This window comes from Mustela nigripes, chromosome 2 (assembly GCF_022355385.1).
Source record: "Mustela nigripes isolate SB6536 chromosome 2, MUSNIG.SB6536, whole genome shotgun sequence".
NCBI classification, from domain to species: Eukaryota; Metazoa; Chordata; class Mammalia; order Carnivora; family Mustelidae; genus Mustela; species Mustela nigripes.
The window spans coordinates 8,273,425-8,288,527 of NC_081558.1; the positions used below are offsets into that span (position 1 = coordinate 8,273,425).

At 57.8% G+C, this 15,103-nt stretch overlaps 1 protein-coding gene across 5 annotated transcripts in view; it reads right to left on the reverse strand.

Moving 5' to 3' along the window:
• The window catches only part of DOCK6 (dedicator of cytokinesis 6), a 40,973-nt gene that overhangs the window by 5,808 nt on the left and 20,062 nt on the right, over positions 1-15,103 (reverse strand). Inside the window, exons 20-41 of one of the 5 annotated variants that reach the window (XM_059389041.1) lie at positions 14,843-15,074; positions 14,410-14,571; positions 13,587-13,750; positions 12,937-13,041; positions 10,854-10,946; positions 10,512-10,607; positions 9,938-10,078; positions 7,468-7,581; positions 7,198-7,368; positions 6,713-6,852; positions 6,446-6,615; positions 4,498-4,658; positions 3,969-4,151; positions 3,526-3,652; positions 3,118-3,202; positions 2,901-2,997; positions 2,627-2,761; positions 2,173-2,325; positions 1,846-2,004; positions 1,580-1,680; positions 851-1,043; positions 616-759 (exon numbers count right to left, since the gene is read on the reverse strand). In XM_059389041.1, the coding sequence (XP_059245024.1) occupies positions 616-759; positions 851-1,043; positions 1,580-1,680; positions 1,846-2,004; positions 2,173-2,325; positions 2,627-2,761; positions 2,901-2,997; positions 3,118-3,202; positions 3,526-3,652; positions 3,969-4,151; positions 4,498-4,658; positions 6,446-6,615; positions 6,713-6,852; positions 7,198-7,368; positions 7,468-7,581; positions 9,938-10,078; positions 10,512-10,607; positions 10,854-10,946; positions 12,937-13,041; positions 13,587-13,750; positions 14,410-14,571; positions 14,843-15,074 (3,126 nt within the window). Of the gene's footprint in view, positions 1-615; positions 760-850; positions 1,044-1,579; positions 1,681-1,845; positions 2,005-2,172; positions 2,326-2,626; positions 2,762-2,900; positions 2,998-3,117; positions 3,203-3,525; positions 3,653-3,968; positions 4,152-4,497; positions 4,659-6,445; positions 6,616-6,712; positions 6,853-7,197; positions 7,369-7,467; positions 7,582-9,937; positions 10,079-10,511; positions 10,608-10,853; positions 10,947-12,936; positions 13,042-13,586; positions 13,751-14,409; positions 14,572-14,842; positions 15,075-15,103 lie in introns of those variants that run through there. The other 4 variants (XM_059389044.1, XM_059389042.1, XM_059389045.1 and 1 more) reach the window with 4 other exon arrangements.

The following is a 15,103-nucleotide window of genomic DNA, read 5'->3' on the forward strand; positions in this document are numbered from 1 at the left end:
TGTTGGGTTTCATCGGTCAATTTGTGAAAATTAAGAGCTTATCTTTTTTATATACCAAAAAACCTGAAAATTAAGATCTTGTCTTTTTATATATATACAAAAAAAGAAGGGAGAAAAGAAAATGCCATCAAAAACCAAAAACCAGGCACGCCTGGCTGGCTCAGTGGGTTAAAGCCTCTGCCTTCGGCTCAGGTCATGGTCCCGGGGTCCTGGGATCGAGTCCCACGTCGGGCTCTCTGCTCAGTGGGGAGCCTGCTTCCCTCTCTCTCTCTCTGCTTGCCTCTCTGTCTACTTGTGAGCTGGCCCTGGGGACGGAGGGAGGTGCAGACTTTTACGTGTGCTCAAACTTTTCTCTAATAAAACAAAATTAAACAGCAGCTGAATGTACGGAAAGCTAACTATGTCCAGGCCACATGTGAAGGGTTTTACAGGGAGAGAGGCAGGTAACCTGAGCTCGTGAAAGTCCCCATTGTCCTCAGGCAGTCCCCGGCCCAGAAAGGGAGCAGGCAGCGGCTTCACCTGGAGCCTCCAGGAGCAGGTACTGGGCCCGTCGGTGGATCTGATGACACCAGCCCAGCCCGAACCCCACGTCCCACGGCCCCCCACAGGCCTCACCATGGTGAAGTAGGCAGCAGCCTGCTCCAGCAGCCCCACCAGCCCCAGCTCTGTGAAGTGCTTCCCGGAGCAGAAGCCCTCCTCGTCAGGCGACAGGATGTCGTCGGAGATGGCAGACTCCTCCAGCACGTTGGATGAGATGTTCTGGGGTGGGAGGTGGCATCAGGCCCCCAGCCCACGGGTGCCACCCCCTGCCCATCGCACCCCCCCGCACCCCCCACCCCCAGCAGCTCACCTGGAAGGAAACGCAGCCCACGGGCAGGTAGCGGCTGTCCTCCAGCAGGGCGAGGTACTCGGCCACCAGAGCGGCGGCGTGCACCATGCACTGGGCGGCCTCCGCGTGGTTGCCCAGCTCTGCGTGCTTCCCCGCCATGTTCTGCAACCACGTCAGCCGCAGGTCGGGGGAGCCCTGGTAGCCGCGGGCAATCCTGGCATGCAGGTGGGGGATGGTGAGGGGGATAGGGACTCGCCCAGCCCCCACTGCCGGCCCCTCACGGGTCCACCCCCTCTACTCGTTACCCCATCCTCAGGGCCCAGCACCAGCCAGGCTCCTCAGCTGGAATGGGAGGCCACGCCCCCGTTCCCCTTGCTTGGGCGCCTCCCCCGCACCCCATGCACCAGGCCACCACCTCCCAGGCCCCCACGCCTTCCCTACCTCCATCATCAGGCATCTCCCACCTCCCACTCCCCTACTTCTTCCCAAACACCCCTCACCTCTCCTCTGAATCACTTGTTCCCAGACCCGTCACCGGTCAGCACCTCACCTGGCTCCCGCCTGTGCCCCTCACTTGTCCTTACTCTCTCTGTCACTCTCTGTCGTCCTCCAGGCATGTCCGCCCGGCACCCTCCGCAGCGTCACTCACCTTGCCCTCCCCTTGCCTGTGCCCCCTCCTGCCTGCTCACCGCTCTCTCTCCCCACCTGCCGTGGGTGGGAGCGCCGGAGGGCCCACCCAGCCCCCCTCACCTGTACATGAGATCAATGAGCATCTCTGGGTCCTCCTGATGCTCCTTCATCTTCACCGTGTCCGTTAGGATCATGTGCAAGTTGAACATCAGGTCCTGGACCTGGAATGGGGTGGTGGAGGGGGAACGGCCGGGCACGATGAGGGCATCGCGACATGCCCGACAGCCTCAGTGGTGGGGCAGGGCTGGGGGAGGGGGCGCAGTGGCAAAGCCGGCCGGGCAAAGACACTGGCTGAGGAAGGCATGGCGGGGGCCTGGCGGTGTCACCTGCTCGGCGAAGGTGCTGTCCCGCAGGCCCACGTCCTCCTCGGCGTAGGTGAGGATGGTCTTGAGTGACCGTCTCAGGTGCTCTTCGCTGAAGCTCTGCGTCGTCCCCACTAGGGACGACAGCGACATGGTCACTTGCATCTTCACGCGGGCAAAGTTCTATGAGGAGCCGGGAAGGACGAGCACGCCTGTGAGCCCGGGACCCTCACCCTCGGGGCCCGCTCCTCCTGCCCCCCATCGACCGCACAACCCTCTCTGGCTGGCCGCCCTCCCTCACCGGCGCCTCGGGTCGGCCAGCCATGCCCTCCGCCTGCCACTTCCACTTACGTTGCCAATCTCGAAATTCTGGCGCATGAGGAGGTAGAGCGAGGCGCTGGCGTGCATGCGGATGGTGCTGACGCGGCTGCCGCAGTGTCGCAGGAGCCTCAGGCAGAGGTCGGCGCACAGCTCAGTGTCCTCCTCGAACAGCAGCTCTGGGAACTGTCCCCCCAGGGCCACACAGGCACAGGTCAGCCCCTTCCCCTCATGGCACAGAAGGTCCCGGATGGGGACTCTGGCAGGGGCATCAGTGTCCTGCCCCCTCTGGCCAAGCACGGTGGGCTTCAGAATGAGGGGAAGATGCTGTGTGACCCTGCGTGAGTGACTCTGCCACTCTGATCCTCAGCTCCCCACTCTGTAAATGATGGCTACGGAGTGTGTCTCACGAAGTGGCTGAGCACACGGTAGGGGCTCAGCAGGCTACACCAATCCCTCAGAGCCCTGCCTGTGGAGCAGGGCTTACCTTGGACACTAGGGCTCGCTGTGTGGCCAAGCCATGCTGCAGGAAGAGGGCGCTCTGGGCGCTGCCCAGACTATACAGCACAACCTTCAGCACGGCCCCCAAGATGCTCTCCCGGGCCTCCGACAGCATCACGGTCTGCAGGGGGGTCAGGGATGGGGAAAAGGAGTCAGAAATCCAGCTGTTAGGGACTGAGCTGCTTCCAGGGTCAGGAGTCAGAGATCAGAAGGCACAGTGGTGGGGTCAGAGGTCAGGGACATGCTGGCTCAAGCCCTACCTGCACGATGATCTCCAGTGTATCTAAAACCACCAGGCTGGTCTCAGTTGCCAGGTTCCCCTCCACCAAGGCCTCATGTTCCATTTCATCCTTAGTCCTGGAGGGGATGGGACACGGCTGGGTGCTGAGCTCGCTCTCCCTCCCTTAAGTGCTTTAGGGGCCCCCGTTCTCTGGAAACTGGTCGGACCCCAGCAAACAACTTCCTGCCTACACCCACTTGTCCACACGGTCCGAGGTCTGTCTCCAGTGCGTGACGCTCTTCCGCCAGCGTACGTTCTCCTGATTTCCAAATGGGCTCCTCTCTGAGATGCACAGGTGCGTGTTCCCAGATGCACAAAAACATAAAGACATGCAACCATGAGACGTGCTCAGGCATTAAGGTACACGTGGGACAACCCATGAGGACACCGGGTGACACATGTATATGCTAAGGAAACACAGTTAAACATGAATGACATGAAATTGGACAAGGAGCACAGATGCGTGTGCATGGGGACAACATGTGCACTTCTTTCTGGGGAAGGTGAGGCAGACACAGAGGTTCAGATGCCCTCTTCCTGGGGTCTGTCAAAGGCTGGGAGCAGCCGGGGCAGGGGGATGTGCACAGGGTATATCTCCCTCTCACCACGACTCCGCCGGACCATCTCCTGTCGTGCCCCAATGGTGCCCAGGATGGCTTCCTCCAGACGAGCCTTCATGTCCAGTGACTTCTTAAACGTGAGGCTGTTGATGCGCTCAAAGGCCTTTTTCCCCTGTGAGGGCAGAGAACAGGGTTCAGGGCTGACTCTGCCCTTTCCTATGACACCTGGGCTGCTTGGTCACACTCATTCAGCCTTTTCTGACCTCCAGAATCATGTGCTTGGAGACACGGCTCTCCCCTTTCCTGCAAGGTCTTAGCCCATTCCCAATTCGATTCATGAAGACAATTATCCCTTCTCTCTTTGGCTAAGCCCAGAAACGGCCCACCCCTTGACCCTCAAACCCACAGGCACCTGTGCGTGAAGATGGTTCACCTTGGCCCTGTCCACCCACTCAATCCCCAGGCCCACCCCACCCCCAGCCCCATACCTTGTACTCAAAGGCAGCCAGGCAAAGGTAAAGCAAGTCCAAGAGGCGGCCCAGCTGAGGGAGGGCAAGGTCAGCAGCCCAGCGCTGCAGGAGGGCCGGCTCGGCGTTCTTCAGTACCCAGAGCACACACACCAGTAAGGTCCGGCTGGACTCGGCAGAGAGGGGATAGCCTGAGCGAGAAGCCTGGGGCCAGACAGGGGAGAGGGTGCTCAGAAGGGATGGAGTTGACTCTCATGTCCTCCACACTGTGATGAGCACTGGCCTATCAGAATATCCATATGGGGGCGCCTGGGTGGCTCAGTGGGTTAAGCCTCTGCCTTCGGCTCAGGTCATGATCTCAGGGTCCTTGGATCGAGCCCTGTGTCGGGCTCTCTGCTCAGCGGGGAGCCTGCTTCCCCCTCTCTCTGCCTCTCTGCCTACTTGTGATCTGTGTCAAATAAATAAATAAAATCTTCAAACAAACAAATATCCTTACATAATTTCTATTACCAGGTTGGATGGTGACTCTGGGGACCAGCGCCATACTCACTGCCACTGGACCCTGGGAGATGCTGGCCCGGGAGCCGGGGGCTAGGGGCCCACCAGCGATGGCCATGGCTACTGAGGGGTTGATGGTGCCTCCGATGTCCCCTTCCCCTTCTGTGTCTGAGTCGAGCATCGAGGCCAGTCTTGACCGTTGACCTGGGCCCTCTGGGGGCAGGGACAGGGGGACAGAAGAATGAACCCTTGGTAAGTACTTTCTCGATCTCATAGCCTAGCTCAAAGTTCGCCTCCTCAGGGAAGCCTTCCCTGCTACCGCTCCCCCAGACCAGGGTGAGGTCTCCAGTTACCTATTCTCAGAGCTCACTTTTTGTGCCTATGATTAGACACATCTATCATACCATTGTCTGTAAGATGACAAAGGCCTCAACTCTATCTGCCCTGGCTGCTGCTACATGTTCGACACTCAGAATGTGGCCTGGCTCACAGGAGCTATATATGTTTACTACAGTGATGATGGAACAGTGGCAGGAATAACAGTAATAATAATTAATAATAAATGCTGTCACTATCATAGCCATCAATGGGCACTTAGATAGTCTCCTATGTGCCAAGTGCCATTCTAAGGACTTGGAAAATACTAACTCTTAAACTTCAAAACAACCTTATGAGATAAATGATTTTAGCGTCCCCACTTTATGGATGAGGAAACTGAGGCACAGAAACTGAGGCCTGGGGTCACACAGCAGGTAAATGGTAGAGATGGGATTTTAACCTAAAGAGTCTGCTTCTAAACTCTAGGGTTTTAAGAATCACCCCTTTAGCTGTCCCCACCCCCAAAGGTCTCACCAGAGACAGGAAATGCCAACAAATACAGAACCAGTATCACCCCAGAGAGTCTTGAGACAAAGCATTGACTGAATTTAATGAAATCTCCAGTGTGGCTTAATCTAGCCTGACCAGACTGAGGTGGCCCTCCCATTTTCCTCTCTTCATATGGGAGGGAAAGAGGAGCTATCACTGGGAAAGGATGACACTGCCTCAGTCCTGACGATTTGTTCACATACAACATCCAAAATACCATAACGAGTTGTAAGACATAGGATGAGGCAGGAAAATATAATTGATAAGGGAGAAAAACAGACAATAGAAGCAGGCACACAGATGACCAAATGTTGGAATTATCAAAAAAGGATGTTAATGTATGAATTGGCAGAAAAGATAGACAAACATGGGTTAAAAAATGGTAGATTTCAATAGAGAACTGGGATCTACAAAAACACACCAAAATATCAAACATCTGAAATTCGGAACTCATGGATGGGGTTAACAGAGGGCTGGACACAGCCAGAGAAGACAGAAGCAGTGAGCTCAAATACAGGTAAATGGAAAGTTTCCCAACTGAAAATAAAATGGAAACAGAACAGAGCGCAGCAGGCACGTGAATGCACTCCACGGGTCTAACATACGTGCAGTTGGAGTCCCAGAAGGAGAGAAGCGAGAAAATGAGGCAGAAAAAAAATCCAAGAGGTAAAGACTGAGAATTTTGCCCAAATGACAAAGTGGATCCACCCAGAAATCCTCAGTCTGTGCTTCCAACTGTCCCCTGTCCCCCCGGTGCCAGGGAATGCTAACGGGGAGTGACTGAATGAACACGGGGCTCTGAATTTCCCCTCATCCCGATGTTCCTTCCCCACCTGCCCCTCCTCACCTATCAGGGTGTGACAGTATCCCAGTACGCTGCTCCCCAGATTTTCACATAACTCTAGGAAGTTGTGAATGTGACCACTGTCCCCAAGTAATAGGTAAGAAACCTTTTGGCTCAGAGAAGTTAACGCCTCACCTGGGGCCCCAGAGCAGCACACTGGAACTTCTTCATCTGTCCCCATCACCCATGCTTTTATTCCTAACCCTGCTCCCCGCCCTTCCCGACCTGAGCTGGTGTGATCAGGGAAGCCCCTGGATCGTGCAGCCCTGGCCTGCCCCGGCCCACTGACCAGCAAAATCGTGCAGGCGTGGCAGTGTATCCCGTGCGAGCGACAGCAGTGGCAGGTACAACTCGGCCACACGGGCCTTCACAGAAGCCTCAGCATAGCGGGGGTCGGCGTCGTGGCTACAGAGCAGGCTGTGCACGGCGCTGATGGCCTTCTTGTGCAGCAGGGATGCCCTGTGTGGGGTGGTGGGGAGCGAGGAGCTCGGGTTGGAGCGGACACGTCTCCTGGACCTTTCCACCAGCCTGGGGGCCAGAGCGGGCCTGTGCTCACCCCTCGGCCTCAGGCTCCAGGGCCAGCGCCAATTCTGTCAGCAGGAGCCCAGCCAGGAAGTGCTGTTGTCGGAACGGCCCACTCAGCTCGAACATGCTGGTTACCTTGGGGTCCGGGGCCTGGCTGGAGAAGGTGGAGCTCTGCAGAGGGCAGGAAGAGAAAGCAGAGATGGCAGGAGGCAGGGGTCAAGGGTCAGAGGGGAGAGACTGGTGTTAACTACCACATGTGAGGTGACAGGGCCTGGAGGCAAGTTACAAGTCAGAAAAACACCAAATGGAACCCCAGGCGGGAATTAGGATTTAGAGATGAGAAATAAGAAGTTGGTTCCCCGCTCCCACACAAGAAATTACCAAGAGTGGGGGTCAGAAGTGAAGGGTCCGGCTACCTGGGCAGCCGCCCACTCTGAAATGGGCAAATGAGGGAAGAGGGGCTGAAGGCGAGTCGGGGAAGGTCAAGAGAAGGAGCCAGAAGGGAGGCCAGCGCACCTGGGAGGTGGTGGAGGATACAGAGGGCGAGGGCGACGCTGGGGGCGACAGGGGACAGCAGGGGAGGTTGAGGGTCACGTAGTGCTCGTGGCTGCACAGGATGCGGGTGAAGTCCATGCGAAGCGTCAGCAGCAACGCAGGGTTGGGGGCCGACTGCAGCCGCGCGGACACCTGTGGGGGAGGGGAATCAGCGGGCGACCTTCACTGGCTCCACCCACCCAGCCCACCACCCCACCGCGGCTGTGCCACGCCCACCACGCCCACCCGTACCTGCTTGTAGTGGGCCCGGACCAGGCTGAAGATGAAGCCGCGGTCCACCAGGGACAGCAGATCGCTGAGGAAGAAGGCCAGGCTGGCGTTCAGGCGCTCGGCCAGCTCTGCGTCCTGGGGGCACAGGGCCGGTCAGCCCACGCCCACTTGTCCCATGGAGCCTCAGTCTCCACACTGGGCCTGGCTCCTCCTAGGGTCACCCATGACCTCCAGGAGCCGCATCACTGCCCCAAAGCCTTGGGGCTTCTTGACACACCCTCATTTCTGGCCTCCAGATGCACCTGGCCTTCCCGGTTGTCCTCTTCCCTCTGTCCCGCCCCTTTCCCACGGCTGTATGTCTACACTTCTCAGGATTCGGTTCAGAACACTGTTTTCTTTCCTTTCATTAGATGGGAACAACACAATATGGACGGCAGAAACTGGCTACTGACTTCCCCCAAATCCTCTCCCACTCAGCACTGAAACCCTTCTTCCCAGTTCAGAGCTGGATGAAGACCATATTTCCCAGCCTCCCTTGAGGCTGAGAATAATCATGTGACCACAACCTGGCCAATGGGATTTTGGGGAGAGTGATGTGGTCACGTAGATGGAAGGGGCTGGTCTTCCTGTTCCCACCACCAGTCCAGCCTTTTGGGGCAGGCACCATGGTGGACGGCGATGGCCAGGTCCACACTGTAGAACACCCTGCAACCCACCTATGCTCAGAAACAAACTCTGGTCACATTTAAACCACAAGTGATGATGTCCCAGCAAAGTAACCTCTGCCCTAACTGATGCGCTCTCAATAATCATTTAATAAGAGTACACTAAACATCTACGATGTGCCATACACTGTGAATGAGACAGATGTGGTCCCTGTGGCTTGTCCAACTCACAGTCTTGTGTGAGGGGAAGGCAGACAATAAATAAAAGGGCAGGAGATAGTTCCGTGTGTTTTGAAGAAAACTGATTGGGGTATGGTTTTGAGAGAAACCGGAAAGATGGGAAAGAGCCAAGACAAGAAAGGCAACCTGAGCAGAGAGAACAGCAAGTGCAAAGGCCCTGGGGCAGGATGTGCCTGGTAACGTTGAGGAATATCAAGAAGGCTGCTTGGCCTTAAGGGGTTGTTGATGCTTGTCTGCTCTCACACAACCATAAGCCACAGGGTGGTTAGGCTCAGTGGCCTGAGTTCCCTGCAACCTCAGAGCAACCATCCTCAGTTCCCTGCAACCCAGAGAAACAAGATATAAAACCTGCCTTAGCTCTGAGTCCATAGGGGAGCAGAGACTGGGTCTTCCTTATACAATGAGCCTGGAAGTCAGTGCTCGATAAATGTCAAGCGAAGCAACAGAACCACTATGGCCCATTGCTGATGCCCCACTTGCAGCTGGGATGCTGCTGCTTCTCGGGGGTACTGTTCCCCCCTACTGCCCATTCATAGGGTGGTTTCCTCACAGTCCGGCTCAGCCCCTGAGAATATCAGCCCTTGGGGAGGCTCCAGTGGAACAAGGTCGAGAACTCTGAGCCCAGCCCAGAGGTCATCGGAGATTGCACAATGGCTGACTTGGGTTGGGCTGGCATTTCAAAAATCTGGAAAGTTCCTATCAAAACCAAAAGTCCCATTTCTCCTGAGAAATCAGGCATTCCAGCTACAGCCAATAGGTACATGCCCCTGCGTCCGCCCTAAGCCCCATTCCTCCCAGGTGGTGAGGGTGTAGGCTCTGGAGCTGGTGGCTTGGGTTCACATCCACATTCTGCCCCTTCTTGGCTGTGTGGTATCAGATTGTTACCCAGTCATTCTCTACCTCAGTTTCCCCATCAGTAAAATGGAGATAACTTCATGGGGTGTTTGGGAGAATTTAATGATGTCATCCATCTAACATGTTTAAGATATACAGTAAGTGCTCAATAAATACTCAATATTATTATTATTACTATTGTAATAACTTATTATTATTGCCTGCCCAGCTCCTGTGAACACTGGAATTAGTGATCCAGGACCTGGACAACCAATGATCGAGGTCTCAAAGCATCAGTGTTCATTTACTGAGCACTTACTGTATTTGGCACTGTGCTAAGGGCTAAGGGATCTCTCTGTCCTCCCTCCCCATCCTCATCAACCCCCATTCCCACGTTTGCTCAGTCCACTCTAGCCACGCCTTCTAACTGCTCCTCTAACAACCCAGGCATGGTCCTACCTCGGGGCCTTTGCCCTTGCTGGTCGCACTGCCTGGAAGGCCCTTGCTCGAGCCATGGCACAGGCAGCTCTTACCCCTCCTTCAAGTCTCCTTAAAAAGTCAGCTCCATGCAAATGGGGATTTGGGTCTGTTTGGTTCACTGCTGTGTCTAGCATCCGGACTGTGCACACAGTCGTTGCTCAAAAGATGCTGAGTCAACAGACTGATCCGGCAAGGGGGTTCATGGTGCCCCCTGCCTGGCTGGCTCCAGGTCCTGTCTCAGACCCCTCCCACTGAGGCCCATTCCCACACACCTTGTACACCCGGGTGATGACTTCCAGGCCCACAGAGCCCACGAGGGCCGTGATGTCGTCCAGGAAACGCCCAGGGAAGCGAAGCTTGCGGGGCGTGTCCAGTCGTTGGCCCAGAAGCAGGTGCAGCGCCATGCTTTTCACCTGGCGGGGGGCGGGGGGGTGGTGAGAGTGGACAGGGCTTGAGGGACTGAACAGGGGGGCCCACCAGAGGGGGACAGGGCCTGAGGGGCTGAGTGGTGCTTTAGCAGCAAGGCACAGGGGCTAGAGGTGGGCTTAAGAGGTCCTGGGTAGAGATGGAGCCCTGACTCTTAACATAAGGCTTGAGCGGGCAATGGGCAGAGGCTGAGTGGGTCCTAGGCAGGGTGCAGGGGTGGGGAGGGTGAGAGAGCCTGGGAGAAGGTGGGGGCGGGTGGCGTCACCTCTCCGTCGAGGGGCTTTCAGGTGAGTTTCAAGGGGGTCTCTCTCTTCAGTGTCTCTCGACATGGGGAGGCGTCTCTTGGGATCATGGCTCGGAGGTCTTAGCTACAATCTCAGAGGAGAGGGCCAGCCCGAGGCAGGGAGGAGGGGGTCTTACCATGAGCTGGAAGAAGAACCAGGCGTGCTGCAGGACGGCCTCTCGCACGGCACTGCCGCTGACCACCCACTGCAGGGCCAGCTCCTCGTGCAGCAGCTGGGGGCGGGGGCAAGGGTCACAGAGAGCCAGGGAGCCCAGCCCGTGCCCTCCTCTGGAGGGGGGCGTGACGGGGTTTGGAAGCAGTGGGATGGCTTGGGGTTAGCGCAGCTGGAGACCATGCAGGAGAGGGAGCGGAAGGAGTCAGCACACCCTTTCCCTGGGCCCTCCAGACCCTGCTGGGCTTCGGGGGAGACGGGAGCTCCGGGGCCAACATGGAGTCACCCACCCCCTGCCTCCCACTACCTTCTGCACAGTGGGTCTCGGCTGGGTGGCTGGTGGGGCCAAGGAGGAGCCCTCGAGGTAGGAAGAGGTTCGGCTAGAGCTGCGGTCGATGGCCTATGATGGGACGGGGCGAGGATGGGATGGCGAGGGGTGTCGTGAGGGGGCCGGCGGCGTAGGCGGGGAGGACATGGTTGGCATGAACAGGGCACAGACGCGTCCGTTTGGACAGGCCCCGGGGGTATGCACGAGAGGGCAAAGAGAATAAGGATAGAGGGAAGGAGATAATGGGGGATGAGAAACAGAAGAGAGAAGGGCAGGGCCAGGAGGGGGACAGGAGAGGTGAGAATGGGGACAGGAGCCCGTCGGCGACAGTGGACAGGCCCGGACAGAGGTGGTGGAGCCATGGGGGGTGCGGGTGGACACAGGGAAGAGGGAGGGTGAAGTCAGACAGCCGGAGAGAGTCCGGGAGGTCGGGCGGACGGAGGAGGGAATGGAGACAGGGGAACGGAGCACAGGCATGGGGCCCAAGCGAGGACAGAGAAGGAAGAGGGAGAGAGATAGGACAAAGGTGAGAGGAGATGCCGAGGAGATGCAGCAGGAGCAGCCGAGAGCCTCGGGTTCCGGGCCTGGCCCCGTTCCAGCTTTGCTTGCCTCAGTGCTCCCCATCTGTGAAATGGGCATGGGCACCCATGCTCCACTCTGCCCTCCTCCTTTGCTGGTTGGGAGGTGAGGCCATCGGCAGGGAGAGGAGGCCCGAAGATGGAGTTAACCTGACCCCTGGAACCTACCTGGGCCCTGGCACTTGCGGAACCCCTGGCTTCCACAGCCCCGGCAGGGCGCAGCTCCCTAGCACTCATGTTAGCAAAGGCCAGCCTCAAGGGGCCCTTCCCGCCTGGAATGCCCACCCTCCCACCGCCTCGTCGCCTCCTAGGTGCTCTTTGAGGCCCAGCTGACACTTCGGAGAATGAGGGCATTGGGGGAGGCCCTCTTAAGGACGCTGGGAGGGGGGCGGCAGGGCCCACGAATCCAGATTTCCAGCAATCTCAGGAGAAGACTGTCCAAAAGGTCCCTTGCTGCTAACAGTCCCCCGGCTTCCCTTCAATGCAGCTCCCTGGGCAGTGGGCACGGGGCTGGAACAAGGTCAGGGGCCAAGTGTGCAGGGAAACCCCCTCGGTGACCTCCTTTCGGTGTCTCGGGGGCTCTGAGCTTGGGGCCAACCTTTGCATGTGCCTTTCCTGCCACCTGGAACAGGTACCTTTCCCTGGCTGGCTCTGTCTCACCTTTCAGGTCCCAGCAAAAATGTCATCTCCCTGGAGAGGCCCCTCTAGATGACCCAGAGAGCCTGGTGGCTTCCCTCCTGTTCATTTCTTTTCAGGCATTTTCACACCCTGCACTTACACACTCGTGAGTTTGTGTGATCGCTGCCTATCTCCCATATGACCTGGCAGCTCAGAGACGGGGCTGGACTGAGATCCATCCCCAGAAAATCTTCCCTGTGATGCCCTAACGTGTCCCCAGGTTCGGGACCACTGCACTAAACACTTTGAGTCTTGACCACAACTGAAAACTCAGAGCCTCAGGCACAGGGTGAGCCCATAGCAGAGCGAGTACTCGAGAACTCGGACCCAGGTGGGTCCTCAGACCAGATCCCTGGGAAGGGGCAGAGTAAAGGGAGCTGCCCGCAGAGGTGTGTGTGCCTGAAACAGGAGGGGAGGGAGAGCCCAGAGGGTCAGTCCCAGCCCTTTGGCATCCTTTGGATTGCTATGTCAAGGGGACAGCTGAGAGTCTCCTGAACAGGGTGGATTAAAGGGAGTGACAGGCCATGCGACGCAGTGAGGTTAGAGTGGCTGGATTTGCATATTCTTTGCATGCAATTTGCATACTACCCTCTTCCCTCCTGTCTCTGCCTGAGGCCCTGGCAAAAGGCTGGTTAAGATGACCACAAGGCCTATAACACTGACTCCACAGCCCCTAAACAAAGGCAGGAGGGGTCTGCTGCCTCCTTCAGGCAGCCCCCCTAGGTTAGTGGGGCACAGCCGGGAAGGTGGAAGGAGCTCATGCCGAGGTGGAGTGACACGCGTGCAGGCGCAGGTAGGGAGGGCACCTGTCTGGGGTCGGCCCCGCAATAAGGAGGTGCCCGTCGCAGCACAGCCTTGCTGCCTCCTGGAGCATAAGCAGAATTCACCCAGGAGTGTGAGCGGTCGATACCCTGGAGACACACGGGGAAGTGGTAGAATCCATGGGCAGAAGGCAGGGGGAACGGCGCAGATCACCGAGCGGGAGCACTGTCCGGGGCCGTACACGCCCCCTGGGTGCCCACACGCAACCCTGGCAAGCGTCTGTGCACGTCTGTGTGTGAGGTCCACGCGCATGTGCTCCCTGTGAGCAGCCGGGCGTGGGGTGCACGTGTGCAAGCGCCCCGTGCACACACATGCGTGTGGTCTGTGAGCACACACATCCGTGGGTATACGCGCGTATACACACCTGTTCCACTATGTCCACACAGCTTTTGTCAATCGGGCCAACCTCCGGCCACCCATCCTTGGGTCGGCCTTGGAGTGCGGAGCCCAGGGCAAAGTCTGAGTTGCCGCCCCTGAGCTGTGACAGCTGCAGATCAGCCCTCCTGCCCAGAGTCAAGTCCGTGCCGCTGTCCGGCACTTCCTGTACCTCCGTCCACCCTAACAGCCTTCACCCGCCCCACCTGCCAGACGGAGCCACTGAGGCTAGAGACCCCAGGGCCTGCCCTCGCCCTACCTTGCTGGCCAGGATGCGGGAGACCTCGTCGTCCACAGAGCCCGGGGTCACGGCCAGGTCAGGGTTGCTGCTGCTAATGCTCTTAGAGCGGGCCAGGTAGAGACTGGCGGGGCGGCCCGGGCCACGGGCCAGCGTGGCAGGCTGCACGGCCACTGGAGGGGCCCCTGAGGATGGAGGCAAGATGGTTAGCCCCTGCCTGTTCCCAGCTGGCTGTCCTGGGTGAAATCGCTCTGCCTCTGAGCCTCTAGGCTTCTCGCCTATAAAATGGGCACACTAGTGGCCGCTGTCTCACAGTGATTCGGGGGAGACGGGGCCTGGCACGCACTAAGTGCCCAGAGGGGTTAGAGGTTAGCATTCATGACTTAGCAAATAGAAAAGAATCCAACTGTATTGAGCATTCACTGAACCAAACCTGTTGTACGAATTACTACATCTCATTTACTCTTACCAGCGCCCGCATGAAGGGATGACCACTATTATCCTTGTTTTACAAATGGAAAACAGACCCAGAAAGGTGAAGTCACTTGCCCAGGCTCACAGAGTTTATAGGAGACAGAGCTGGGATTCAAACTTGCGCAACCCAACTGCGTCTCTGATTCAACCTTTGGCAGAAGCTTGTTGACTGGCTGAATGACCCACCAGTCAAGCAACAAAGACCACCAACCTGGGGGTGAGGGAAGGAGTGAACACAAAGTCTCTCTCACAAGTTGCCCAAATCAGCCAAGGTCTGGCCTCTGGGCCTTTGCACATGCTATTCCCACTGACTGGGATGCTCTCCTCCCAGACACATCCTGTCGTCCAGGGCCCTCCCACCAACACTTACCACTTGGGAGGCTAGGCTCAGTGCCAGGCAGTCGGAAGGCATAGTGGACATAGGCAGCCAGCAGTGGGCAGTGACCGCGGGCATCCTGGGCAGCCTCTAGACTCCGGTGGACAAGGCTGACCACATGGGCCATTGCTTCAAAGGCCCCACGACCTAAGTTCACTGCCGGGCAGAACAGAGGTCAAGTGCTAAAGCCCACGGCCTTCTACCTCTCCAAGGAACCCCTTATCTCCCACCTTTCCAAGGGGTTGTGGGGCCAATGAAAGGGTCACAGCACACCTGCTCTGGGGCCCAGGGGGGTTGGGAGCCGTTTTTCAGAAAGGAGAACTGAGGCCAGAAAGATGAGTGGGTTAGAGGAGGTCACCCAGGACCAGGGGACCAGGGGGCCCCTTTCCAGATAGGGAAACTGAGGTCTGAGGCTGTGCCTGCTCACCGATCTGGCCGCCAATGATTGGAGGCCGCACGACTAGACGGACAAGCTTGTCCAGCACGTGGTGGGAGAAGGCGACAAGGGGCTCAGGGCTGGCGAGGCGCAGGGCTGCTAGGCTGGCCCGCAGCTCCTGCTCCACGGTGTTCTCACTCAGCACAGTGTCCTTGAGGCGGAATGGGAAGGCCCCCTCCTCCAGGACGTGCACCAGAGTGAAGAACTTGTCCAGGTGAGGGTCCTGAGGGGGGGGGGGGGGCCCGGGGGGGG